Source organism: Pseudonaja textilis, chromosome 2 (assembly GCF_049901715.1).
Source record: "Pseudonaja textilis isolate UNSWEBS1 chromosome 2, rPseTex1.2, whole genome shotgun sequence".
Lineage (NCBI taxonomy): Eukaryota > Metazoa > Chordata > Lepidosauria > Squamata > Elapidae > Pseudonaja > Pseudonaja textilis.
In genome coordinates, this window is record NC_141991.1 from 113,325,923 (window position 1) to 113,353,550 (window position 27,628).

Consider the following 27,628-nt stretch of genomic DNA (forward strand, 5'->3'; position numbering starts at 1 on the left):
GGAAACCAGACACTCACTCATGGTCATGCCGTCTCTGCAACTTGGCCAACTCCCGCTGTTTCTCTTTGTAGCGCCGCTGCAGTTCTGCTAGGCGCATGCGCATCTCCACCTCCTGGGTGTCCAAATTCTCAATAGCTGCTTTCAGAGGGCAAACCTTTGGGGAAGAGAGAAAAGGCCATCTTAGCCACAAAGAACAGCAAGAGGTGACAGGGTGCATAGCATGTTTTATTCAGGCTTTTACTCCTGGTAGTTTATATGCCCTGAGACTTATTTGCGCTCTTGAACCGAACAGATTTAGAAGGCCAGTTGGTTCTACTTATTATGTACTTGCAGGATGACCTTTTAAGGGACCACTCGTGGGATCTTCACTCATGTTTCAAGTGGGAGCCATTTTGGCCACCCAACATCTTCAACTGCTAAGAAATGTAATTAAGACAAATTAATTTGAGGGGATTTCAGGAGTTCAAAACAAAATTGTAACAAGAATGCTCCTTGTTGAAATTTCTTCTTCCTCTTTTTCTTTCTATAGTTAATTAACTTTGATAATGATTTATCTCCTTGCTGCACACACTGAACATACAGAGATCTTTAGAGATCTACCTTCTCTTAATGGACATTTTTGTCATTTAGGAACTCAAGCAGACAAAGCACCTTAAGTCCACGCAATACTGCTACAGTTCTCAGATTGCAAGTGGTCCTTGTCTTATAACCTGGTCACTTTATGATGGACCATTGAAAGCTACTTATGACCTGTTGTCAACATTAGGATGGGGACAAACTATCACTCATCACTCACAATCACAATCACGTTTTCGGCGGTTGGTAATTGACTTGCTTTTATGTCAGTTTGCATCATTTTTTGTGATATTTTTTACCAGTTTCTGGGGTATGCTTCTGGTTTCTGGCAAAAAAACTCCCATCAGGGGAAACCAATTGGTTAATAACTGTGCCGTTCACGTAACAACTGCAGTTTTTGCATAATGACCACTGCAAAAAATGTCAAAAAAGTCAGGTCCACTCACATGATGCCTCAAGTCTACAACCACCACAATTTATGACCATAACTCAGAGCTCAATTACTGTGGTAAATCAAGGATTATCTGATTTTGTACACAATGAGAAGCCTAACATTCTAGCCTCCATACACTCTATCCAGCCAACTTTCCCTATAAATATGATGATTAACATTGGAGAGGCTGATACAGCAAAAGCTATCCTGTGAAGTTGATTAAGGTAAGCTTTAATAATTGTCCCCTTATCAAACAAAAACAAATACACAAAAGCGGGAATAAAAAATGCACTTCCACGTTTCAAAATCTTCTACACAGTTTTGCTTGTAGACCACAGGTAGTCCTCAACGTACGACCACAATTGAGCCCAAAATTTCTGTTGTTAACTGAGACATTTGTTAAGTGAGTTTTGGCCTGTTTTATGACCTTGCTTGCCACAGTTGTTAAGTGAATCACTGCAGTTGTTATTTACGAGGGCCATCCACAAAATAGATTACGTTTTTGTCTGTAGCAAGAAGAGGCGGAGCTAGTGCGGCCATCTTTGGTCTGTGCGTCCGCCACTCAGTCTGCATCTAGTCGTGCTAGTGGGAGGTTCGTATCGTTTCCCGTTATTTCACAGCAAACGTTTGAAATGTGTGCTGCAATTGAAAATCCCGCGAGTTGTGAGGTGCGATCAGTGATAAGGTTTTTGTTGGCAAAAAACCATCAACCGATTAAAATTTTTCAGCAACTGTGTGAAGTGTACAGGGACAACATCATCACTGAAGGTGGAGTGCGCCAATGGTGCATTAAGTTTTAAAATGGCCGAACTACAGCACTCGAGAAGTCCTGAATGCTTTCAAGTGGGAGATTTTTCCTCATCCGCCCTACAGCCCCGATCTTGCACCAAAGCAACTACCACTTGTTTCTGAGCATGAAGACCTGGCTTGGAACACAGCACTTTGACGACGACGCGGAACTGCGTGCGTGCGTGACTGACTGGCTTAAATCTCAGGCGTCAAAAGCGCTGTGTTCCAAGCCAGGTCTTCATCCTCGGAAACAAGTGGTAGTCACTTGGTGCAAGATCGGGGCTGTAGGGCGGATGTGGAAAAATCTCCCACTTGAAAGCATTCAGGACTTCTTGAGTGCTGTAGTTCGGCCATTTTAAAACTTAATGCACCATTGGCGCACTCCACCTTCAGTGATGATGTTGTCCCTGTACACTTCACACAGTTGCCGAAAAATTTCAATTGGTTGATGGTTTTTTGCCAACAAAAACCTTATCACTGATCGCACCTCACAACTCGTGGGATTTTCAATTGCAGCACACATTTCAAACATTTGCTGTGAAATAACGGGAAACGATACGAACCTCCCACTAGCCCGACTAGATGCAGACTGAGCGGCGGACGCACAGACCAAAGATGGCCACACTAGCTCCGCCCCTTCTTGCTACAGATGAAAACGTAATCTATTTTGTGGATAGCCCTCGTAGTAACAAGACTGTGAAGTGAATCTGGCTTCCCCACTGACTTTGTTCAGTCAGAAGAACACAAAAGGTGATCACGTGAATCCAGGTCACTGTAACTGTCATAAATATGAGTCAGCTTCATAGCATCTGAATTTTGATCAGGTGACTGTAAGTTTGAAAAACGGTCATAAGTCAATTTATTCAGTGCCCTTGTAACTTTGAACAGTCACTAAGTGATCTGTTGTAAGTTGAAGACTACCTATGCAGCAGTCTTGCCAGATTCTATTATCTCATCCAGAAATATCCAGAACAAGCCATGTTTTTGTTAGAATGATTAAACATGCATTGAAGTGTCACACAAGCTCCACCTCTCACAGGTGACTATAATAAATGTACAAAAAGTGGGGGGATTTGCAGTGTGACATTATAATGAAAGTTTCACTGTTTGCTCATCTTGCTTCCCCTCCCAAGAATGAGTCTTAAGGGATAAAAGATTATCCCTCAAACACGAACAATTTACCACAGGAGTCTCTGTTATTAACTGTGGAAATTGAGATCCTTCTTCAAGTGAGATAGGTGAATATTTTTGTGGTCTGTAGCAGCAAAGATCATATGGCCCAGAAACACACCACAAAACTATGTGTGATAACCGGGGGCATGGCACAAAGGCAACACAGTCACATAAATAAGAAAAGTCCCTTTAATATCTCCAACTTTGCCCCCAAAGTCCAGTTATCTTTGGCTGGAGAAAAAACTCTCCCCAAAAGAGTCTTTAAGTGGAGAAATTCAGTCTGAAAACAAAGTACATATAAACTAAATCAAAATCCACAAAAAAACACACTGCAGCAATTAACTGGACAGGGCAAGGTAAGGAATTGCAGATTTCAAAGGCCAACAAAACACACACAGTTGGGAAGATGCCACGAACCCAGATAAGCCTCAACAATAAAAGATAACTCACGGTTTGCTTCCAACAAGTTGCTATGCACAATCTCCCTTTTTAAAACACTGTGTTCCCAGCTGCAGCTAATTAAGGGAATCAGGGCCCTTTTCTCCCCCATAAGCCACACAATTCACATTGCTCCCTTCTCCGTTCCTCCCTGTGTGCCCTAGGATGAAGAGGGGGTGAGCCTGGGTGTTCCTCTGCCTTGCTGTACCTCTCCCCTGCTCTGCCCAGCTGGACTTTGCCCTTTCCCAGTTTCTTCCACAGCTGCTCGGCCTCCCCCTCAGAATCAGATTCCAACAGGGGCATGACACAATGTCAGGCTACAAAAATGGAATGCTAGCATGTAATCTTTCAGTCCATCAGCTCTGTCATTCATTTTGAACTCAAGAAACTTACAGGCTTGGTTTTAGGGGTCCAGATGTATTTCCGCCGGGAGACCCGCATGCGAGGGTGCAGATTCACACACGGTGCGGCATCTGCCAGACTGAGAAGGTCAGGTGGGCTGCTCTCGAAGCCAGTGGCTTCCACAAGAGCCCAGGCAGCAGCAAGGGTGGCTAGACTTTGCAAATTGAAGGCTGCCAAGTCTTCATCCAGCACTGTGGAAAACAGAAAGATACAGTCGGAGACGATCAATTCTCATTCATAGAATGGGTTATTAATAAGTTATGAACTTACATTTCCAACCTAGGGCTCTCAATCTTGTCACATCAAAGAAGCCGTCACATTCAGAGCTTCCAGACTAGGTCTGCCTTCTTGGTGTGCTCCTACCTGCTCCTCTATCTACCATACGGTGTTAGTTAGTTTGCTGCTTAGCAGATCTTTGGATAGGAAGGAAATTCCTTCCTAAACAAAGATGGGCTCCAGCACGAATCCGAAAGCTCGGAAGACAAAACCTCTGGTTCTGGTGAACGACCCAGACTGGATTTTGCAAAATTATCCTGGGACACATATATTTGCCTTCATTCGTAGGAAGGAAAAAAGCAGAAATAGCAGAAGGAAAAATTGAGGAGGGTTGCAAACAAAAAGGCCCCATAGTAAAGAGCATACTCAAAATATTTCAGCTGTGTGATAAATACTTCATCTTGTAACATCTCTGAATTCATAGGCCACCCCTAGTGACTGGATGAAGGTCTGTATCTTGGGCTTCTATGCATATTTGGTGGCATCTCACAATCTACCCCATTTCCTCAAAAGACCCTGTTCTTTCCTCTTCCCAGACACACCAAGCTGCTTGTCCCGCTCTGTTAAGAAGGGCTGAAAGAGAGTCACGACGTAGAAAAAGTTGGCTTGCAAGTGATGGTCATTTAGAAAAAAAGCTCTTCCCAGACCATAGCTTAAAACCACGAGGTCCCTCTTTGTATTTCTATGCAGAATACACACAAAGTCCTTTCTCACAGAGGTTAAAATCGTCAGGATATCACCTGGCCAAGCAAGAGACCTGAGAAGCCCATTTGGGTCAGCAAGCAGAAGCTATCATTGCCAGAATTTAAGGAAAAAGGGGCCTATTGGAAATAGCCTCAGAAGTAGAAGATGCGTTCAGGAAGGAGGGAAACAGGTGCTCAAATGGGGAGAAAAGCTGAAAGGGCCAACCTCTGCGTGAAGATATATATACAAGTGGAAAAAGGGTAATCGTGGACATTTAAAAAAAACAACCTGCAGTATGTATGTGTGGGTGTACCTCTTTAAAGACACTTCTCCCTCCTGGGCTGTCGCTCTTTGTATACAAGTGCATCTGCTTGTGAAAGTGCCTGCGCACACGTATGAGAAGGCACATAGGGGAGTCCTTGTATGCGGTTTCCGTTCCACTGTGGGCAAGAACGGTTTTGGTGTGTGAGCAATAACCGTTGGGTGTACAGATGAAAAGCACAGACGTCGCCTAGCCACAGGGGACGATAACCATCTGCATATGTGGGTTGGTGTAAACCTCGCCACTGGGGGAGGCAGGAAGTGGGAGGCTTGAAGCAGCAGCAGAAAGGTGTAGGGGGAAAAAAAGAAGGACTCTCACTACTCAAATGATATTGGAGGATTGTGATTATTATTAGCAAAGGCCATTATTATTCATAAGCAGAGAATATGAGGTACTTCTTGAGAGCCAAGATATTTCTAAAAACAGGAGACATCAAAATAAATCTGGTCACAGACCAGTCAAACGCGCTGTTCCCCAGCTTTCCAAGCATGCAAGCCTCATGGTAAAAGGCTAGTAGTCTAGGATGCTGATAAGCAAGCCCTATCCCAAATTAATTTGCAACTCAAAATCCAACAGGGAAAGCCCCCCCAATGGTTTCTACATGCAGTATACAGTAGTGAAGTCCAAAGCTCTTGCTTTCGAAGCTTTCAAAACTAAGAGGCACATTGATCATCAGCAAGGCCCAAACAAATGCAACAATTCTAATACCTGCCCCGATTTCATCTGGTTTTTGGGCAATCCTCCAAATTCAGCCTCTAAATGGGAATTTACTATATTCCCTAGTGCTAGGCTTAAGTAGCCTGATGGGCAATTCTCTCCTGGCAGGTGAACATTAGGAAAGGTGATTTGTGAGACTTTCAAAGTTGTACGCACTTCAAAGAGTCCATACTGCCATAACATGGTATGTCTACTCTAAAATCAATGACCTACATGAGATTATGTACCATTTTTGTTTACATGCAGTGATTCACAGCTTTTCAATCATTCATAATACCAGAGATTATGCAAGTGCTGGGTTGTAAACCCAGTTGTGCTCAAAAGTCAAGAGTGGGATATCAGCATGCAGGGTTCTAAAGAAGAATACAGTTCCTCTGAGGAAAAAAGTAGAAGAGGAATAGCTTAGCTCATGTCTGAATAATTCACTATCTCCTAACCCAGGGGTAGGGAAACTTGGCTCTTTTATCACTTATGGACTTCAACTCCGAGAATTCCTGAGTGAGCCATAAAAGGTTCCCCAAACTTGATTTCCCCCACAACTGAAAAACCAGTAGGCCAGGGATGGAGAACCTTTTATGGCTCACTCAGGAATTCTGGGAGTTGAAGTCCATAAGTGATAAAAGAGCCAAGTTTCCCTACCCCTGTCGTAACCAATCAGGGACCTGGTCATGATCAAGATAGATATGATACAATCTTTGATCTATTTTTCCCAAAAGAGAAAGAGGGGATTCCTTTCTAAACAGTTGTGTACATGAGAGCAACCTGTGATGATCAGATATCTAATGAAGGGATCAAGAAACTATAGTTGTGTAGAAGAGATACTTCATCAATGATGGATCAGGCTAAGTGACCTTTCGGAGACTTCCAGTGAGAATTCATGGTGAACTGAAATCCCTGAAGGAATGAGAATGGCATTGCAGCGGAGACTGGCCGCCTAATAGCAGAACTCTGGTTGACAAAGTCTCTCTGGAGAAAGGAGAGATAGTGAGATTGCCCACGTACTCCAGCCACCTGCTTTTTATGAGTAGACTACAGGTACCAAAGTTTTTGTGGTTAATTTGTGAATCAAGCAGCTGGGAGTCTAGGGATTTCAACCAAGTTCACAGCTGTAATGCAGCCTATATGGATATAGAGTTTTCCAGGCCTGATGTCTTTTTAAAATATTTCTTAATTGCTTTTCAATTATTAGGAACCTTTGAATTGAAAAAAAATATACAAAATTTTATCACAGGGGTTGTTTCCTTCAATCCTTAATATAAATTTAAGGATTTAAAAAATATTTTTGAATAAACATCGAACAGTTTATTATAATGTTGATTTTGGAAAGTTACCTATGGACTAAAGGTCCAAATTTGAAATAAGATTTTGAAATTTTTTGTAAGAATCCTTCCTGTGGGAAAATGTTGTTATTTGCAATTATGAAAAGCATGATAAGGTTGAATACTAGAGGGAATCAGAAGGAAGCATTTATTATTACTATATTGTAATTAAAGGAGACTAACAGATTTGACTTACTAATAGAGAATGCAGCAAAATATTCTAATATTGGACCTATTTAAGTATATTTCTGAACAACGGACTCAGAAATTAATCCTTGGAATGTCTACCATTATAGATCCATGAGAACATGTTCAATGTTTAACTGGCAAGAGTGGGACTGATTTGAAAGTGGATTTTGAAGTGCCATACCACAGAAAGGATATGGAAAAAGATGCTGCACTGGATATACAGATAGAATTGGCTAGAGCAGGGGTCTTCAAACTTGACAGCTTTAAGACTTGTGGACTTCAACTCCCAGAATTCCTCCTCCAGTCATGTTAGCTCAAGAATTCTGGGAGTTGAAGTCCACAAGTCTTAAACTTGCCAAGTTTTGAAGACCCTTGGGCTAATGTCTTAATAATTAAATGGGATATACAAATAATAAATCAGAAGAATAACCTGGATACTTTACTATATTGTATTTATAAAATAGTTAGTTTTGAAAGATTTTATGAGAATTGATAAAGAAAAAATGAAAATAAATCAAATCATAAGATATTATTTGAAGGGACTGATAAAAATAAAAGAATAAAAAGTTGGTTCACATGATCAAAGTTAAAATAGATATCATAGATATGACCAGGACTGAACAACAAGGCCTTAAAGGATTTATTTGTAGAAAAGAGATATGGGAAGAGATTGTTTGCTGTATTTTAAGAGGTAATAAATTACTAAAATTATTTATATCTGTGATGAAAATCATTTCATCTCTTTTCTTTACTATATTTTTATTTTTCTAATCTTTTTTTCTTTTCTATTTTTTATTCTTTTTACTTTTTATGTTTTGTTTGTATTGGTTTGCTGTTTTAGTTGTAATATTTAATAAAATTATTATGTTACAAAAAGTACTAGGTGTCCTTTGGAATCCCCCTCCTACTGTACAACTCTGGATGGGACTATTTTGAGTGACATCTGATGGGAAGGGAGAACCTACATCATGCTTGGGAATCTGGCATTTGATTAGCAGCTGTTCCATGAAACACTAAGCAGCTAATGGAAGGAAATAGGGGAATAAGCCCTAGCCATGTGTGGAAAAACATCTATTATACACCCCAAGAGGACAAGCATGGACATCTTTTTTTCCAAGGTCTGGGAAAAAGATTCTAGAGCTTCTAGTCCTGGTCCCTAGACAATCCTCACAACATGAGCAAATGTTCAACTTCTAGTTCATTGCCATGCCTTCCTTTATCAATTCCCTGCTGGCTAGTCAGGAGGCAGGATTAGGGTATGGGAAAAGGGAGCTTCTCATTCTGTTGCCGGCATTAGATATTTGGCTCTGCCTTTGCCTTAGATGGGAAGTGCCTTTTTTGGGAGGGGGGCAGGGAATAAGTTGCCCTCATGAGCTGAAGAAGCCAGCAGTCTTCAGATACTAATAAAAATAGGTGCCCAGAAAGAAGCGAATGTTGGTTTATTGCCCCCACCAGCACCCTGTTTTGAGGTGGAGGGAAGGAATCCGGACAGGATGGTCTGTTATTTCCTTACCTGAATCACAGTGCCACTGACAGAGTTCCAGTTCAGCCAGCTCACTGAGCAGGGCAATGCCAGGAATCCCTGAGCTGGAGGGAGAGGGCAAGGGAAGGGAAGCTTCAGAAGGTGGGGATTCCAGGTCTGGGAGTTCACCCAAGTTGATGCTGGCAGCAATAAGGGCATCCAGGCCATATGGTGCTACCTGGACATCAGTCTGTGTTGATGGATCGTCGGGCAAGACAACGTTACTCTCAGCTTCCTGACAGTCAACTTCCAATGCTGCAACAGGACTCTCTTCCATACTCATCACTTCGGGGGAAGGTCCTGGCGTGGCAGCATCTGAGCTAGGCTCCTCCTGATGTTCTTTTGGGGTAGAATCCAAGTCATCTGGGCTATCCCTGACCAGCAGGGAGCAACTTGGGGTATCCTTGATCGTTTCAGTGGAGCTTGGTCTCTGGGGATGGACAAGTAGATGTGGAGGGTGAGCACGGGTGGGTTCCACTTCAGAGTCCCCAGTCCCACTGGGTGGGCTAGCTTCTGCCTCGCAGCGCGGCTCCTGCTCTGGTGGAAAGGTGCGTGACTGTTCAGGCTCAGCTGCTGTAGAAACAGTTTGCATAGTGTCAGGATCAGCTGGGTCCCGGGGAAATGGAGATGCATAGCCCAGACCAGCCACAGGGTAGGTATAACCAGGGGGAAGATCTACAAAGAAAGGAAGAGTCCCAGAGTAAAAGCATGGCAGCGGACTAGCTGACTATCCATAGCAAATACTGACAGCCTCAAATACAGGTGCCACAAAGAGCAATGCCACTTGACAACATTCGTATTTCTCTACGGACCGCATGAAATATTCTATTTGTACTAAATTGCTCAGATTCACGTGATATATTCTGCAGAATTGTCTCAAAAAAGAAAAGAAAAGAACAATGAAATGAAACGCTGAGATTGAGGGGGATTCAATTTGAGGCAAGAAAATCCAACACCAGGCATGAAAAGATTCTGGGCTCCTGATTGTGGACAATGGGAAATACTACATAAGTCCCTCCAATTTCTGAGCCTTACAATACATACAATATAGGCATCCTATGTGTCCATACTCCATCTTACAGTCATCCCCAGTTGCTGCTGCTCTTGATCACCTATGGGGAAATTTAAATACACTGCTGCTTCCTTACACTCAACAGTAGCAGGAAAGCTACATGGAAGAGCAATCTTCCATGTGTAAAAATCCTTGTTCCTTTGCTAGTAATTGTTAGTAGGCGAAGTGTACTTTGGTCCCAACTACCTTTGTAAGGTTCCATCTCCAGCCTCGAAGACTTTTAACATAGCTGTCCAACCCCAAAAAGCTTCTTGTTTTCACTACGTGTGTCAAGCATCTCTCTATAATCACAAGAGTTTGTATTTGTCCTATTTTAACAACCTGACACAACACAGTGCTATAAAAAATTATTGATCAGTGAGCCATCCCTTGTACTTTCCAGAATCCTTACTAGCAAGTCATCCTTTTTTCCAGAGTGCTCTTAATTGAATTTAAACTGTTGGATTACAGAACTACACCAAATGTTTGCTTGACCCCTTTTATTATCATTATATACAGAGCAAAGTGAAATCATACAGCTGCCAGTTCTTTAGATGGTGTTGGTCTTCATATGCATCAACGTCTTCCCAAGAATCTAGGATGCCATACAGTCATAACAGCATATGTGCAGATCCAAGCAGTGTGACCTTGTATTTGTTGTTGGTTGCACAGTTATCCAGAAGTTTAGACTGAATTTAGCATGTGTGTCCAACTGGCAACTGTACCCAGAACAGGTAGATGTTGTCATTTAATGATATCAAAGGTATTGCCTCAGGATGTAAGCTATTCCAAGGAGAGCCGCCTTTTGCAATTGACTGCTGACAATTTTGTCAATGCCAGTGGTATTCAAGTGGTGCTCAAGATGTTTATGATTATGATTATGATTAATTTATTGGTCACCCAAATCCAATGGACTTTGGGTGATGTACCAATATAGAAAAAAAAAACCATACAAAGAGCTAAACCATTCAACGGACAGCCCAGATTAAAACAACCCAACAGACAGCAAAGCCAACAAAAGAGGGGCCATTTCTCATCCCAGTTCTCAGCCTGCCATGAATGAATCTCTACCTGGTTCCAGTGATTTAGGATAGTCCTGGGCTGGCCGCCCTTCAGGCTGCTTATCCTCAGCTTCAGGACCCGTAGAGTTCTGGGAGGGCACTGGGCTTACAGCAGGGGAGCGTGGCACCACAGCAGGGCAGACAGGTAAAGTGCAGGGACCGGGGCATTTGGGTGGATGGCAGCATGACGAGAGCTTGACTGAGCAGGCAGCTGCCGGGGACAGGCCCTTCGGAGGAGCGTTTAAGGCAACTGCTTTGTGAGATGGTTTGAGTGGCTTTTCAGGACCCGGCAACTCCAGCTCTGGTGGGGGCTCTTCGGGCTTCCGCTATTAAGTAGGTGAGGGAAGAGAAAGAGAGGGATAGTCAATAAGTACATCAATCCCACATAAATAATGACTCCGGCAGCAATAAGTTCAATAGTTGGTACTATTAGTGTGCATGTCTTAAGACTTCCATGTGGTTCCAACAACCTATAAATTAAGGACTGACCCGTGGAGCATGTCACTGTGTTCCCTTCATGATATACCTTACGCAACACCGCAGCTGGTATCATAGCCAATGTGCAGTCCTATGCTTAGGCTGACTCCGTGGTCTTTTGGAGATGGTATCCCTCCAGAGCAACAACCAGAAGAACAATGTCAATGAGCTCACCAGGGAATCGGATACATTTGAGAGGATGGCTAGCTTATGTTTTCTACTCTTCTGTCTTGGACTGTGCATGCAGGAACTGACTGGGCTTATATGGTAAGTAAGTAGAATTCTGCCTTAAAAGCATTCAGGTTCTGCAACAAAAAATTGTGCAAATTCAATTAAGTAGGGAACTTTCTTCTGCAAAATGTTTCAATTGCTGCTACTCAAACACCTACACGGAGAGAAGAAGCCCTGTTCTGTGAACCTGGCAATTTTAATTAAGCAGCTCTCTAATTAACATACCCCCGTAATTTTTCAAGGATATCTTTTTGGAAACTGAATGAACCAAACATAAAACTGGATCCAAAGGTTCAACACAACATAGCATACATTATTTTGTACGCAAGGCCTTGAAAGAGAGACTTTGGAATCAGGAAGCAAGTTCTTCTTCCCCATATGATGTTGGATTCCATCATTATCGCAATCTCATAACTAGAAGCAACAGGAAGATTAGTATAGATCTCTAGCCAATATCGCTTCCCTGGAGATGAACTCAGGAGATTACTTCCTCGTTCGGGATCTAGCCAAGCACTTTTGTCTGGAGTTTAGATGGGTTTTTCCATCAATTGATTAGAACATATTTTCTCCATCTTCTTTCGCACATACGTATTTTGTAAATGGCTAAGTTACTTTAAACAATCACCTTCCTGCAATAAATCTATGTGTGTCTGCATCATCCTGGGATCTGGACCACATAGGATAATTTGTACTGAAGGAGCTTTATGGTGTCTGGATTGTTTTACAAAGAACAAGATTTGATCACAGTTTGCCTATGTATTATTAATAGCTCTGGGCAGCAAACAACAACACTCAGCCATACAAATTATCAATAAAATCCAAAATGTATTACAGCTGGGGCAGCATAGCTGTATATCAACACCCACAATGCCCTTACATGGGCTCCCAACTTCTTAGCTGCCAACGTCCTGGGGAAAAAGCCAGGTTTTGGACATTTTAAGGAAGACTGTCAGTCTAATCATTCCTACACCCTGATTATCCAGGTGTTCATAAAGGTGGGGTTTGGGTGGGTTGTTTTTTTTTAAATCCTTTTCCAACTTTCCAGGAAGAGTCACCAAGAGGTGGTATCAGCAATGCCATCTCTTTCGCAGGCCTACCTGGCTGTGAGTGTGCCGCTGCACTTCCAATGCCTGTGCTGCTCGCTGCTGTTGCTGCTGCTGCTGCTGCTGCTGCAAGGCATAGAGTTCTTGCTGACGCAGGAACTGTGAGCGAGAATAGACAGGCAGTTGTCCTGTGTGCTGCAGGTGAGAACCAGGGCCCCGGCTAGGATACATGGATGGCCAGATAGATGCCTGATCCATCACCTCAGCTGCAGAGAAACAGGAGAGATAATCAGAGGACTAAACAAAGCCACTGCCTCTTCTTACAGGAGAAGGACCTTTACCTATAACCGGTAAGTTTACCTTTACCTATAACCGATAACTCCCTTCCGAGTTGGAAGGGACCTTATAGGTCATCTAGGAGACAACCCAGGGAATATGCCGCAGCTAACTCTCTCTGGCTTCCACTTACCCAGGGTGTGGGGGGCTCCATGGGCTGGAGGCTCAGAGGGCAGGATAACTAGCTGAGCAGGTGGCTCCTGTGATAGAGGGAAGACAGGTTGCATGGCACTGGGCATAGAAGGTGGGAAACCAGGTGGCAGGTTCTGATGCAAAGCAGGGTGACCGATGCCTGGAATGAGTTAGGAAAGAAAACATTTTTGTTGATGTGAGATAAGGCCCAGTTTCACCCATGTGCACAGCGACCCCATCTTCTCCAGGGAAAGGAGTTTTACACGGACACGTTTTTGCTTGTTCGCAATTCTCATTTAACTTTTCATCTATCATGGGTGTGGATTCATCCCATGGAACAACATAGATAACCTATTGTTAGTAGATTTTGGCATCAGTTTCCATATGATTTTTAACTTTTTATATTGTTTTTATTGTGAAAAGGATGTTAATTGCTTTGAGTACTCACCAAAATAGGAAAAAAAGGTATCAAGCAATAAATGGTGGTGGTGGTGGTAGTGTCTATGTTAAAAAAATGAGAATAGTATTGCTACTTCCACCTGTCTCTCCTGTGCAGTTAGCTGAGATCTTGGCAGGAAACGAACTCTCTCTCTCTCTCCCCCCCCCTCCCTCTCCCTCTCCCTCCCTCCCTTCTTCCTTCTCCTCAAGATGTGTATATATACCAATCATTTCTCCTATTTTTCTTCACAATTATCTACCCTGTGAAGTTGTACAGTGAAGAAATGAAGGCACCCAATAAGCTTCCAAAACTGAGAGTGAACTAGAATCAGTGTCTCCACATTCCTAGTTTAACCCCTTAACCATTTTACCACCTAGAGTTAAATCAGTGGAACGAAATGAACACAAGAATCCAGAGGCTCATTCTGGAGTTTCTCTGTATGCTACACGACTCTATATAGGAAACCGTTGGTGTCTATTCAGATTCTTGATGAACACTGACAGGATTGGATATAGTATGATCCAAATATTATTGCAGATTAATTTCCATGTAGGCTCCCTGTAATTCGTGGAATAGTGCAATTAGTCGGTTGGAATAGCAAAGTTGCCCTTGACCCCACTAACCCTTGACCCCAATAGTAATCTGTTTATAAGGTCAATTTAGATCTCTTATCATTACCTATTCAAGCAGAGCATAGGGAAAAGACATACTCAAGGTTGCTTTCTTATGTTTCCAACACTTCATTAAATTTTGGATGAGTGATTGGTCAAAATCAGTGGCATGGATTATTTCATCACAAGACACGAGGAAACTTAGTGTAAGATCTAAGATAGGTATAACAATAAAAATACCTCCTGGACTCATAAAATTGGAAAATATTCAAAAATTCCAGCCCTTCCCATGTGTAACACTTGCTCTGTGCATTCTGCCTACTACAAAATGTCACTTTTTGGCCACCTATAAAGATTTGTTCATCTCTGCAGACAGGAATAATGGAAGGAGATTGGAAAATTTAGAGCAGGGGGTAGCCAACCTTTTTATACCTACCGCCCACTTTGGTATCTCTGTTAGTAGCAAAATTTTCTCTAACCGCCCACCGGTTCCACAGTGATGGTGATTTATAAAGTAGGGGACAAAACCCCTACCGCCCACCATGAAAGCTGGAACGCCCACTAGTGGGCGGCAGGGACCAGGTTGACTACCACCGGTTTGGAGGATGGGATACAACAAGGCAGGTTTTTGAAGCAAAAAGAGGTCCTAAGACTTTTTTGGGACTGAATTCTGTGGGGGGCTGGATTAAAAGCGGTAGCTCAGGCGTGTTTCCCTGACAGGTCAGAAATAAAAGAACAAGTGCATGAAGCCATGGAATCCAGATAAAATTTCCATCTTAGATACAAACTGTTTACTTGACTGACCATAGGAGTGTCCACCCATCCAAAGCGAAGGGCTACGTGTCCGAGGCAACCAATGCGCATGAGCAGGATGGGTATGGGCTGCTGGATCTCCTCCCAGTTGGCTGGTCTGCAATGAGGAACTGCCTGCAATCATCAGATGAGGGGTGAGGTCTCCAGGACAACTGCTTGAGGGGTGGATCCGGGCAAATTCCACAAGATCTTTGTTATCCCTGACAAATTAGAAGTACAAGATAAAAGAAATGCAAGTCTGGTAGGTTAAAGAGATCCCCTGTCCTGGCCAAGGAATTACAGTATAGACTACAGGTGTCAAACTCGCGGCATCACTTTGCCATCATGGGATGTATTGTGATGTTTTTTCCCCTTCACGGAGCTGGGATGGGAGTGGCCTGCAGTTGACGCATCTGGCCCACAAGCAGGGGTGGGATTCAAATTTTTTAACAACCGGTTCTGTGGGCATGGCTTAGTTGGTAGGCATGGCTTGGTGGTCATGTTATTGGCTGGGCGTGGCCAACTCAATATCACTCACATCAAGGCACGCATCTCCTCGCCTGGCCTCTCATGACTGTGGGGATGCTGCAACAGTTGTAAGTGTGAAAAATGGTCATAAGTCACTTTTTTCAGTGCCATTGTAACTTTGAATGGTCACTTCACATAAGCAAAGAACCAGCAAAAGAGGGAAAGAAAACTCCAGAGAGGTTCCTGAGACAGGAAATCTAGTCCTGCCAAGAATGTAATAGGGGTTAACAGAGAGGCAGTTTCTGTAAGCAACACCAGAATGTTTCCTTCCTGCCTTACTTACAGAATTAGGCGAGAAATTTCTTCTAACAACCAGTTCTCCAAACTGCTTAGAATGTTAACAACCGGTTCTAGCGAATAGGTGCGAATTGGTAGAATTCCACCCCTGCCCTTGGGCCACCAGTTTGACACCCCTGCTATAGACCATCATCCATGAACGAATAAATTATCTTATAATCTTAACCTTGTGAAATGGCTTGGATTCCAGAATAACAGCAATGACAACAATAGCAACAACAAACTGGCTCTCATAAGGAAAGATCCATCACTAGACAATTTTAATGTTAATTGAAAGATGCCAATGATTAGCATTTTTTCTGGGACGTAAGTAAGCTTTGCTAAGTGCTCTCTACCATCACGCCCAGTCTAATTACAAATTATTACCAACCAACTACCAAGACAGTATTTAATCCCCTTTCCCTTATCTGGTGGCTGGGCTAAGAAGGCCCTTACTGAAGCAGGAGGTCTCTCCCAGCAAGCCCCAAACGCTCCTCACACAGCCGGTTCCGTTCTTCCTCAGCATCTAGATCGATGACGTGCATAGGCCTCGCTGTGCCAGCTGTGAAAAACGAACGGGAGAGCAGAGATTAATATCAGTTCCTGATATTAATGTCCAGGGATGGGAGTGGAAGGTTTTCTATACTCCCAGTTACATGAACAAGTATAGAGTCAAGAGGATGACATTGATGGATATATGCAAGAAGAGTTATCAAGGCAAAGCGGCTAAAACGTGTTTAGAGTTCTAAGAAAATATATATATATATATTTGGAAGTGGCTCAGGCAGACACACCCCTTCTGTGCTGGCGTATAAGAAGGGGAAGTACAGCTCCATCACTCTTGCGAGATTCTGTTACTACAACTTATCTCAATAAAGGTAGTTCCAGTCTTCCTGGTCTGGTTTACCTAGCAGACCTGGCAACAAAACCCAGGCAAAGAGGAAAAAGATGCACTTGAATATAGACCCCAGGACGTCCCTTTCACACTCATGTCCATTCTGCCTCTGGATAGGATTTCCATCTAGAACACGGGTATGAAACTTGCTGCGTTAAGTTGCCGCCACATGACGTTTTGCGACGTTTTCCCCCTTCACGGAGCTGGGGTGGGTGTGGCTTGTGTGTGATGCATCCAGCCCGCGGCCCGTCAGTTTGACACCCCTGATCTAGAGTGAAGATAAAGCCTAGGACCTAACATTCTTAAAGGCTTTAGCTAAATTCAAGTGCTGGAGGGTTTAATTTGCAAAGTGGAAGGCCACGAATGAGAGGGAATGCTGGATGCATTTAATACAGAATTTGGCTTCAGGCTGAAGCCCGTTTCATATGTTCATACAAAAGGGGCTTCTTGAATCAAGGGGGCCACACCACTGCCTAGTTTCCCCCCTGATAAGTCTCCTATTCCCCACTTCCCAATCTCCCAAGGCTACCCCCCCCACCCAATCGGGCCCTTTAATGTACAAGGCAGAAGAGAGGATCCATTTTCAATCATACAAACCACAGAGCACTCATGGTACTTATGTTGGTGGGGGGGAAATAGGAAATACAAGCATTGCTTGTATCTCCTGTAGCAGACAGCAGTCATAGAATTATGAAAGGAAGCACAATTTATGTGCTTATAGGCCCCACCCTCAATCACGTAGTTTGTCAAACATCAACTGCCTATTATTTTATTCCCTAATGTTTGTTACCTTTGAGGCCCATGGCAGTCCGGCTCTGCCGATTGGAGCTAGATCCATAGGCTGGCTCTGGCCGACTTAATGTGTCCTTTTGACGAGCCACAGCCACAGCAATGCCCACTGGAGGTTGACGCACCTCACCATCTCCGTGGCCGAGGTCATGGTCTCTGCTGCGGGCACAGTCTGATCGTTCCAGGTCCTGCTGTCCTTTGGTCCCCAAATGCTTGCCCCCATCCTGATGGGCACAGCTGCCCTTGAGGCTGCCCAGCCCCACGTAAGGAGCCTTCTGGCCCACGATAAGTGCTTGGTTGCTGTACTTGAGCAGGTTTTTCATGGCGGATACTTCGTCAGGAGGGGTTTGCATCTCCTGCGTGAGCACAGACCCCTGGGTCATGAGTGCAGCCTGCTGGAGGCTGCTGCTAAAAGGGTCCAAGTAAGAGCCTTTTCTCTCCTCTGCCATGGACAAAGGGGGGCCCTGGCCTTGAACTGGCCACGGTGGCAAGTGGGGCCCACTGTAGCCCAGAGAGCTGAGCTCCATGGATTTGCGCTTGGATTCTGCATGGGCGCCTGCCTGCTCCATCTCGGTCTGCAAGTGCTGCTGGTGGCGGATGCGAGCCACTTTCTGGGTGCTGGAAACCGGCGGCTCCTTAGGGGCCTTGTCTAAAGTGCAGCAGGACTGGCTGAGTTTGCACAGCGTCTCTTGGGAGTTAGGTCGGGCACAGTCTTGGGGTGGCATCATCTCAAAATGCCCACCCTTAGGTTGGTGGGGCAAGCTGCCAAAATGGCTGTCGGAACCAGTGCTATTTAGGTATTCCAGCCCTTTCAGGCGGGCGTTGGGATTCTGGGGCCAATCCAGCCTCCGCTCCACTTTGCCCTCAGCTTTGAAGTGAGAGAAAGGATGGTGCCCGTAGGTAGGGGGGTGCTCCGGGCCCATCTCGTGAGGGCGCTCTTTGCCCTCACAGGGCTCTGAAGGGATCTGAAAGGAGCGGCTCTTGTCGGTCAGGTGGCCTACCGAAGGCACAAAAGTGGCTCCGCTAATCCGTAGCTCCCGGCTGGCCTTGTCCTGCAGAGGACACATCCCATCTGGGCTGGAATGAAGCTGCAGGCAGGGGAAGCTGCCCGTTGTCGTGCTCAGGGCAGGGGGCCCAGCAGGCAGACTGGATGGGACAGTGTAGGAGACCGAGTGGTGCAACATCTGTCTTCGCTCCAGGCACTCACTGTAGGACTGAGGAGGCTCGTGGTGGCCAAGGTCCTTGGCGCAACGGCTCTGGGCAACAGCATGGCGTGGTAGAAGGCCTCCGCCACAACTGGGGAGGACTGCTTTGCCCGAGTCACCATTCAGTACCTTGGAGCTCAGCAGGCATGAAGGCAAGTGTTTGGGCCGGTTGTCACAAGAGCCCCGCTGGAGAGTCCCTTCCTTGCAGTTGATTTCCGGTGTCATAGGCATCACCAGCTTGTGCCGCTCCTTGGCCTCCTCTTCAGCGGCTCTCTCCTTGCTCTCGCCCTTGGCGCCTTTATCCTTCGACACTGCACAGCGCTCATAGTCTTTGTGGCATTTCTGCCCATGCCCAGCTTCCCGGTCCCGGCTGCAGGAACCAATCGGATGCCCAGGTGCTGCCCGGGCAATGCTGGGGAAATTGTGATTGGTTGAAAGCAATGTGGGTTGAGCTGGAAGGTTCCGCAGGTAGAAATTGTCTACAGAAAGAGGGGAAGCGATTAAGAAATGTCTCCCAGACAACAGTGTGGCCTAGATCACAATGTGCAATATCACAATCCTAAGTATAGCCTAGCAGCTCTAACTGCCCATGCCTTGTGGCTCTAAGTAACGCTGGAAATAAATGCTCCCTAAGTTTGCAGAGGCAACGCTTACAAAGCAGCAGCTGATCTATGAAATGTCTGGTGCCCACCTGCAAGACTTAGTAGAGTTGAAGGTGGCTATCAGATACACTTCAGTTCCAGAAAAGTCAGTTTTGCCTCGTTTCGTCTACTTTCTCTCTGCAGCTGCCCACTAAATCTGTGTCCTTGGTAAGACAACAATTACACCATGGTTCTCCTGTCCCTTGAGGCAGAGTCAGCAATACCACATAGTCAAGCTAATACTTGCCTTTCTGGCTTTCATAGAAACGATGCTGGCCATACAGGACATTGTTGTTTCCATGGTGATCCAAGTGGCTCATGGGAAGAAAAGTGGATGCTAAGCTCCCAGAGAACCTCGGGTAACCTGGAGCTAAAACAAGAGGCATTGAGGAATGGCAGGCCCATGTCACAACACAACAGTCACAAAGGCAAGTCACTGGGCCTTAGTCTGATCTGTCTCCATGCATAGGTTGAAAGAGGATTGCTGGGGTGAATTCAAAGTCCTTTGTCAGATTATTACTTTGGCTATATTAATCACTGCTAGGTTTCAAACAATAGACGGCAATGGGATGGGCCACAGCTAAAAGTGTTGGTACTGAACCAGAAAACTCTCTGGTCCTAGTTTAGCAGAAGGATCTCACAAAGCACATCTGGCCAAATAAGACGCCTGGAAGAACAGCTACAAATGGAGGGAACAAAATACACTTTTCCCCGATCATAAGAAACCCTTGATGGATATTGATCTCTGGCTTCTTTGTAAAACTGAGGAAGCAGCTCTTGAATATCAGCTACAAGAATCTGTAGAAAATTGTGGGAGAAAATAACATAGGCTAAAGGGGCTAGGGCTGTTATATCTAAATATATCAAAATTCTGCACCCAGGTGACTAAAATTCTGCAGACAAAATAATACTATGTTTAGGCATATATTTGCAGTTCTTGAAAACATCACATTCTCAAATAATCTTTTAATGCGTCGGTGAGGGTTGAAGTGAGAACAGCCTTATTAGCAAGGGTATGCAGATGAGGGTGAAGAGCATCACAAGCAAAGAACAAGGAGTGATAGAAGGGCTGAAGATCCTAATCTAGCCATTGCAATTGCTGCTCTTGAGTTCCTGACATAGCCTGGAAATGTAGCTTTTGCTTAAAATATTCAGTGGAAAGAATCTGGCTCATATAACCTTATTCCATGCCTGGGCACTCTAGCAGAAACAGATTAAAACTATATAACCACTGACACCCTTACTAGAGTCCATCTTCTTGGCTTCCTACAATCTAGTTCTGGTTCTAAGTCAAAGGTTGTCAGTAAAGTTTTATTTGGAGAAATACAAGGAAAAGTTATAAAAAAACCTCTGCTAAAACGGGAATTATACAGAGTTGTGGTGGCCCAGTGGTCAGAAAGCAGTACTGCAGACTACTTCTGCTGACTGCTAGCTGCCTGCAGTTCAGCAGTTCGATTCTGACCGGCTCAAGGTTGACTCAGACTACCATCCTTCCAAGGATGGTAAAATGAGGACCCAGATTGTTGGCAATATGCTGACTCTGTAAACCACTTAGAAAGGGCTGTAAAGCACTGTGAAGTGGTAAATAAGTCTAAGTGCTATTGCTAATGCTAAATGCTGTTACTAAAATTGCCCACTGTAGTCTTAAAAACAGGCTTTTGATCAGGGCTATCGGATGGGGTGGGGAGGAGAATTCAAAAAAAGTCAAGATGGCCGTGAGCTGCAACTGCACTATTGGAGTGTCGCCCCAGCGTTATGTGTATTGTGTGTAAAGGGACTGAGATAGCTCCTGAGCAAGTTCAGGGGGTTGCTTCAGCAAAAGCGGCAAGTCAGCTTCACCCCCCAGTTTGCAAAAGGAGGGGAATTACTGATTTGCCCGGTATGGTAAAGATCAGCAGAGCAAGGCTCATTTTAAAAAGGAACAAGCAAACAACAGCAACAACAACCAGAACCCCTGCAACCAATAGGATAGGAAAAGGGTTGCTGTTATATTCAGTTCAAAAAATGAAATTACCTCTTGCTGAACATTTAAAAAAGATACCTAATGATAGGATGGACTTAAAAGAAACAACAACAACAACAACAAAAACAGAAAAGTTATTGAGATTAGTAAAATATTAATAGAAACATTAATAATATGCAATTCCCCAAGAAAACTGTTGTTTGTTTCATTCATTTTCAGAACCCTACAATACTGAGGGAGCCTGGAAAATAATATTACTTTGTAAAGACATTGAACTATATTAAAAAGACATCACCTCATCTTCCTCATAGTATGAAACAAAAAATGAACATGTACCAAACGTGCCCAGATGTGCATGCTCACATATGCATGTACATTCACATCCATCCTCAACACAAAAAAAAAGGTGTATTGCGCAGATGAGCAATCAGAAAGTGAGCACGGTCCTCATCCTCTCAGAGATATTATTATCCTGTAGCTGAATCCAGAGGAACAGCTCTTCCTCTCCCCGCCCCAACCACCCATTATGACTCATAGCTTCCCAGGCTAAAGGCCAAACAACGGCCATGAGGACAGGAGCATCAAACCAAGTCCTTCCTTCCTTCCTAGAAGTTCTTCCCAAATTGTCCTGTGGAATCCTCTTTTTTCAATGGTTCCTTCACAGCAGGATCAAGGCAGCCTTCCCTGCCTCTGGCCTGCCAGATTAATCTCCCCAACAAGCAGGCTGTTCCCCAGAGCTAGCAGCTCTACTGCTCCACCCTCATTAGACTGGCTGCCCGTCAGCATCACGCTGACAGCATTGCCTGCACCCCGCCCCCAACAGACCCGACATGCCGGAAGCTAGCTGGCAGCCGTTCAAGCTAGCAGTCGGGCTGGCTGCCAGGGCACAGTGCCAGCAGCACCTTGCCGCTCACACTTTTAACTTTCTGCATCTTGCAAGAAGGGAAAAACGCTGGGGGAAGGGCACGACAAGAGGCCGCCACTGCAGGGGAGAGAAAGCGCAAGTGCATTAAGAAAACTAAAAATAGTTGTGTGGCCACTGGCTCAGCACAGCGGGAAGGGTGGGAAGTGCGGGGGAGGGGGTGTTGGGGTGGGATTGGGGTGATCAGGAAGAGCAGTGGCTTGGGACTCCGAAGGATGAGAGTGGGGAGAGAGGGAAGCAAGCTATCTTAGAGTTGAGGGGCACCGCTAAAGCACACAGAGATAACTTTTAAGTTCCACTGATAGGCGGAGAGTGATACGACAGAGTAAATGCATTTGGGGACAGCCTGAAGAACATTGGCTGCGCTGTGGAAAGGAAGTTTCAGGTCCAGAACAATCACAGGAAGGTCCAAGGGGGAAGTGAGGGCTAGCAACAGCATGGGGATGGGGACAAAGCATCCATCTATCTATTGCATAGACCAGACCTGCCGCACATTCATTCTCCAAGTCCAAACACTTGGCCCAAGGGTCCTCTAAGAAACAAGAGAGAGAAGAGAGAGCTTTTTGAAATACTTTCAGGGCTCCAGAAGCTAAAACAGAAAAGGAGAAAGAAAAGTGCCTCAACAGAAAAGAGAAACTGCAGGTAATTTCCTGGATTCCCTTGCCAACCGACCCCCCCTCCCTCTCTGCAGTGTGCTACCAGCATAAATCGGGAGGGGTGAGGGACAGTTCTAACTCTAGGCTGTGTGAAGTTAAATGGAGCTTTTTTCCCTGCATGACGTGGTCAGGGGGTTGGGGATGGAAAAAGGGGCTCCAAAAATCAGAGGGTCTCCCAGCCATCCACCATATCAAAATGCCTCAGGATGCGCATTTGTCAAGTCCTTTTTATTTCTACTTCAATCCACAACCTTCCCTCATCTCCCTGGATCTTATTCTTGCTGCCTAACAACAGCCAGAACGCCAAGCAACCTGAGAATTCTTACACCTGAATTCTCCTGTCTGCACAGTCCCCCTTTTTTTTCTCTAAGAGAACTGTAGAACAATGGGGGAACTATGCTTGTAAGGGCAAATTAATGAGATCGCCTCTGCCACTGCAGATCAGGGCTATATGTCTTCTGTTCTTCTACCTGTACAGAATATTGAAAACATTCAGCTGATTTGACGATTTGACGGTTTTTAGACTGGGCCAGTGACGTGAATGTATCTGCAATATCAGGCACCTTAAGATCTTGCACTTCCATATTCTACCCACCTGTCTATTAAAGGACACTTCTAAGAAACATCCTTATTTAGAAATGATGATGCCACCTCACCCAAGTGCCTCCACCCAACTCTCCTTACCTTCATGTGAATGTGAGAACCAAATCTGAGAGGTGCCGGAGTGGGGGCCATGGAAGGCAGGTTCAGATGGGGATGATGTCGGTCCCGTAGGATGTGGAGGTGCTGCTGAGCCCAAACCGCTGCTTAGGAAGCTGCCCATAAAGGATGAGGCAGGTGAGTTTCCCATCAAGCCGCTTCCTGCTGGGTGCATAAAGAAGGAAAGGCAGTGTCAGCGTATTTAGACGGACAGAGGATGCTCAGCTACCTCCTCATACCTGTGTATGCTCAATTCTGATTTTTAAAACCCTGCGTTATTTTGCAAATCAAATATACAAACGTTCGTCTCTGAGCAAAAAAATATGTAATAGCATCATTGATAGTATTGCTTAGAAGTAGCTGATTTCAATCGATCAAAAATTCTGTTCGTTTCAGGCACTGGGTTTGCAGGAGGGGGAAAATATGTTCAGCAGCTGCACAGCCCTCCCACATGCCCTCAACACAGTCTCTAGAAGCCTAAACAGTTTGCCACTCAATCTGGCAGCTCTGATGGGCACATATTATCCAGTTGCTGTTGGCTTTGGGGAAGGAGTTAGTGCCCACCAAAGACCTCTCAGAGTCTCAAGCTGGCTAAGTCTTCCAAGTATGCTACATCCATTAAAGCAAAAGATAGGAGTGTTGCTTTCTACCAATAGCTGTCTGTACATACATACTTATCAGAAAACAAGCAATTGTACATCTGTAAGTCCACTGAGACTAAAACGTGAGCAAGGAGCAAAGAACCCTTTGGAATACCCGCCTGCAACCTTGTCAGCAATCACATTTCAACTCAACACCAGGAGTTTCAAAACAAATGCATGAGTCCTGGAGGGAGAACTAATGAGAACAACCCATGCACGAGCATATTGAGTTCTTCCACTGCCATTCCAGAACGAAAAAAAAAAATCATAATGGGAAAATGAATTAGAGGGAACCACGTTCTCCACAGGGTATATTCAAAAATCACAAGTGCAGCATAAACCTAAATGCACCCCACCCACCCCCAAAGCCACAATATGGAAACTCTACATCACGTACATGCCTCAGAAAAAATGGAGGGGTGGCAGGAGATCCCATCCTTCAATATTTTGAGTCACTGAAACTCTTCACTTAAAGACAAAGAGTCTTCCAAGTTTTGGGGCAAGTAGTCCTTGCTGGATTTCATAGTTATTGTTTCAATAACATACATCCTATCACATTTCCATAATACAGCTATCTTTTTGACATATTAATGAGACACCTAACAATTAATTCTGAAAGACATTGAAGGTTGCAACACTACTGCTGTACAAAGACATTTATTCTTCTGTGAGTAACATAGTGTGGGAACACTGAACTCATGTGAGATTGGCTAGTATCTTTGGGGAAGTGAATGCAATTTGTGGAAGAGTGCAGGTGATGTGATATACACCTGTATTATTTTACTTATGCAAGTAGACTGCTTATGAAAGGGGTATTTTCCAGTTTGTGATTGTCAGAACAATCCACAATTTACAGATGTCATCTGGGTCTCCAGTATCAATTAATCACTGTTATATCTGCCTTGTACAATATAACAGCTGTTGGAGGGAAAACCTTCTCCAATTGTTCTGTTTTCTTAACTTCTAACGTGCCCTAGTAGGTTAAAAACTGTTCAGACCCACAAGTACCAAAATATGCATTAAGTATGAATAGGTATGTCCTAAGTTTGGCATGGTTTCTATGACCTCAGCATCAGCACAACAAGCAGTGTTCTTTACATGCTGGGAATACCCCCAAATTTCTACTTCTCTCAACATTATTAAAAATGTGTGACCCTGCTAAAAGGTGGGGTAGGTGAGGGATCTTATCGATGCTTGTGATTATGTGAGGGATCTTATAGAGACTGCTAATAAAGCCCTGTACTACCTATGGGCAATGGGCCTGGATTTTTAGTCATGATCCCTAGGTATTTGATGTGGGTGAGTGCTTGATGAAGCATCCAACTAAGAAGCAGGAAATTCTCACTTTAAGCCAGCCCACGCTCCCTAGTTAATCCCACTGGGATGCCTCAGTGATGAGTATGGGGATGTGGTTTACACAGCATGGCCAAGGACACTCCCCACAGCTGGGATGGAGATGGGAATTTAGGCATTAGCTAGGAAAGTCCCTTTCTGGACACTATGAAGTAGTCAAGTCAAATCTGGAGGGCTCCATGTATGCCCAGGATGATGTTTCTAGAGCTCATTACCACAGACTAAGCAAAGAGATGGTTAGATCCTGTTCTCTGGCAACAGCCAGCCTCTGTCAAGGAGCATTCGGATCTGAGGTCTTTACAACCCTCAGAAGAAAATGCAGCCGGCCTCCTTCATTCCAGGACCCCTCTCCCCATCATGCTTACTTCTCCATCTTTATCACTGCCTAACCTGTACATTCTCATACGGACTTGTTATAATTATATAATTCCCATACGGACTTCTTCACAAAGCATCCTTGCTTGGTTTTATCTTTGTATCGATGTTCCCTCTAAGCTGCGGCTGGAGTGCAGAGGCTGTTGCACACACTTGCATGGGGGGACTTAGTCTTCTGCTCACTGTCAAAAATGACACTGGTTTTCACAAATGGGTAAGCGGGAGTGGGGGGGAGGAGAAAGGGGCAGGGGATAGCGAAGAGAAGAAGCTTCTCACTCAGGTCATCGGAAATCTGCAGAGCTTTTGCAAACTTCCAGGCCCAAAGACGGCAGTGGGAAAGCAGAGGGAAAGCAAAGGAGAAGGGCTTTACCCCTGGAAGCTAGGTTGAAGCCAGGGTTTCGGTAGATCAGTAATCTGTGAGTTTTAAAAGTTTTCAGTTTCAAAATAATGAATCAGGGATGAAATTGATTAAAACACAGTATTAAACTCTGTTATTCCTGTTTAACTTAAATATTTTTTTACCGACAAGATTTTGGGTTGAATCAGAATAGGTAACCTCATTTTTTTATAATATGGGAAGTTTAAACATGCAAAGAATACAAGAGCTGTGGTGGTGCAGTGGTTAGAATGAAGTATTGCAGGCTACTTCTGCTGACTGCAATTTGACAGTTCAAATTTCACCAGGCTCAAGGTTGACTCAGCCTTCCATCCTTCCAAGGTGGGTAAAATGAGGACTCAGATTATTGGGGGCAATAGGCTGACTCTGTAAACCGCTTACAGAGGGCTAAAAAGCACCGTGAAGCGGTATATAAGTCTAAGTGCTATTGCTATATAAAAAAATTAGCTGCCACCATCACCAGGCCAGGGTTGCTCTCTCCAACTCCCCACCCAGCCCAGGATTGTCTAGGTCAACCCAATGGCTGCAGAGAATATATGATGTCTTGTACATCTGCTTCCCTGGCTTAGAGGAAGGATTGCTCTGGACACAGTTGACTCCTTTATATCCCGTACCATGAAATTCAATCCGCATACATTCCCAAATCTAGTCCACCCCTTGAAACATAAGATTTTGTCTCTCACACCCATACAGAGTGTAGTTTCTTCCAGATATGTTGTCTATACATAAGCTCTTATTCTCAAGTTTATCCAATCGCCATTGAGATAACGGGTGTGGCTTCCTTGCTGCACAGCACTGCATAAATAAAAGCAATGTAACAGCACAGGCTGGTTCCAATCCCACCTCAGCTATTAACTACTGGGTGGTCCAGGGCAAATCAAACTTCAGAACTTCCCCCTCCCTGCCCTTGCAAGATTGGGCAGAATAATAATGAAATAACTAATGAGTAGAATTTCAATGGTACAGGAATCAGAAATGGCAACATCTTTTAAGTGCCAAAAAACAACCTTGAACATTTGAAAATTTATGAATTTGTTTCTTCCAAGTGGCATTATGGGAAATTTCATTCCATGTTCCATTTAGGAATATGACTTAAACTTGGCAACGATTCCTTAAGATTAGTGGGCACATCTTATTCAACTTTTCAGAAGGCAGAAGATGTCCAAGAGTATGCAAGAGAGGAAAAAACAGAAGGATTTAAATTTCCCATCCTAGCTGACAACACATGTTGTAGTATCTTCCCTGTTCAGGTTCCTTCAAAATGTTGCAGCTAAT

The 27,628-nt window shown here is 44.4% G+C and overlaps 1 protein-coding gene across 9 annotated transcripts in view; it reads right to left on the reverse strand.

Annotated features, from left to right (window-relative positions):
- BAHCC1 (BAH domain and coiled-coil containing 1) overlaps window positions 1-27,628 on the reverse strand; it is a 127,883-nt gene that overhangs the window by 26,905 nt on the left and 73,350 nt on the right. For 5 of the 9 annotated variants that reach the window (XM_087924942.1, XM_087924945.1, XM_087924943.1 and 2 more), the window contains 12 exons: window positions 23,573-23,752; window positions 22,717-22,764; window positions 19,595-19,717; window positions 17,503-19,185; window positions 16,274-16,379; window positions 15,026-15,234; window positions 13,173-13,331; window positions 12,758-12,969; window positions 10,963-11,278; window positions 8,832-9,515; window positions 3,803-4,002; window positions 18-154 (listed from right to left, as the gene is read on the reverse strand). In XM_087924942.1, the coding sequence (XP_087781068.1) occupies window positions 18-154; window positions 3,803-4,002; window positions 8,832-9,515; window positions 10,963-11,278; window positions 12,758-12,969; window positions 13,173-13,331; window positions 15,026-15,234; window positions 16,274-16,379; window positions 17,503-19,185; window positions 19,595-19,717; window positions 22,717-22,764; window positions 23,573-23,752 (4,057 nt within the window). The remainder of the gene's footprint in view (window positions 1-17; window positions 155-3,802; window positions 4,003-8,831; window positions 9,516-10,962; window positions 11,279-12,757; window positions 12,970-13,172; window positions 13,332-15,025; window positions 15,235-16,273; window positions 16,380-17,502; window positions 19,186-19,594; window positions 19,718-22,716; window positions 22,765-23,572; window positions 23,753-27,628) is intronic. The other 4 variants (XM_087924949.1, XM_087924946.1, XM_087924948.1 and 1 more) reach the window with 4 other exon arrangements.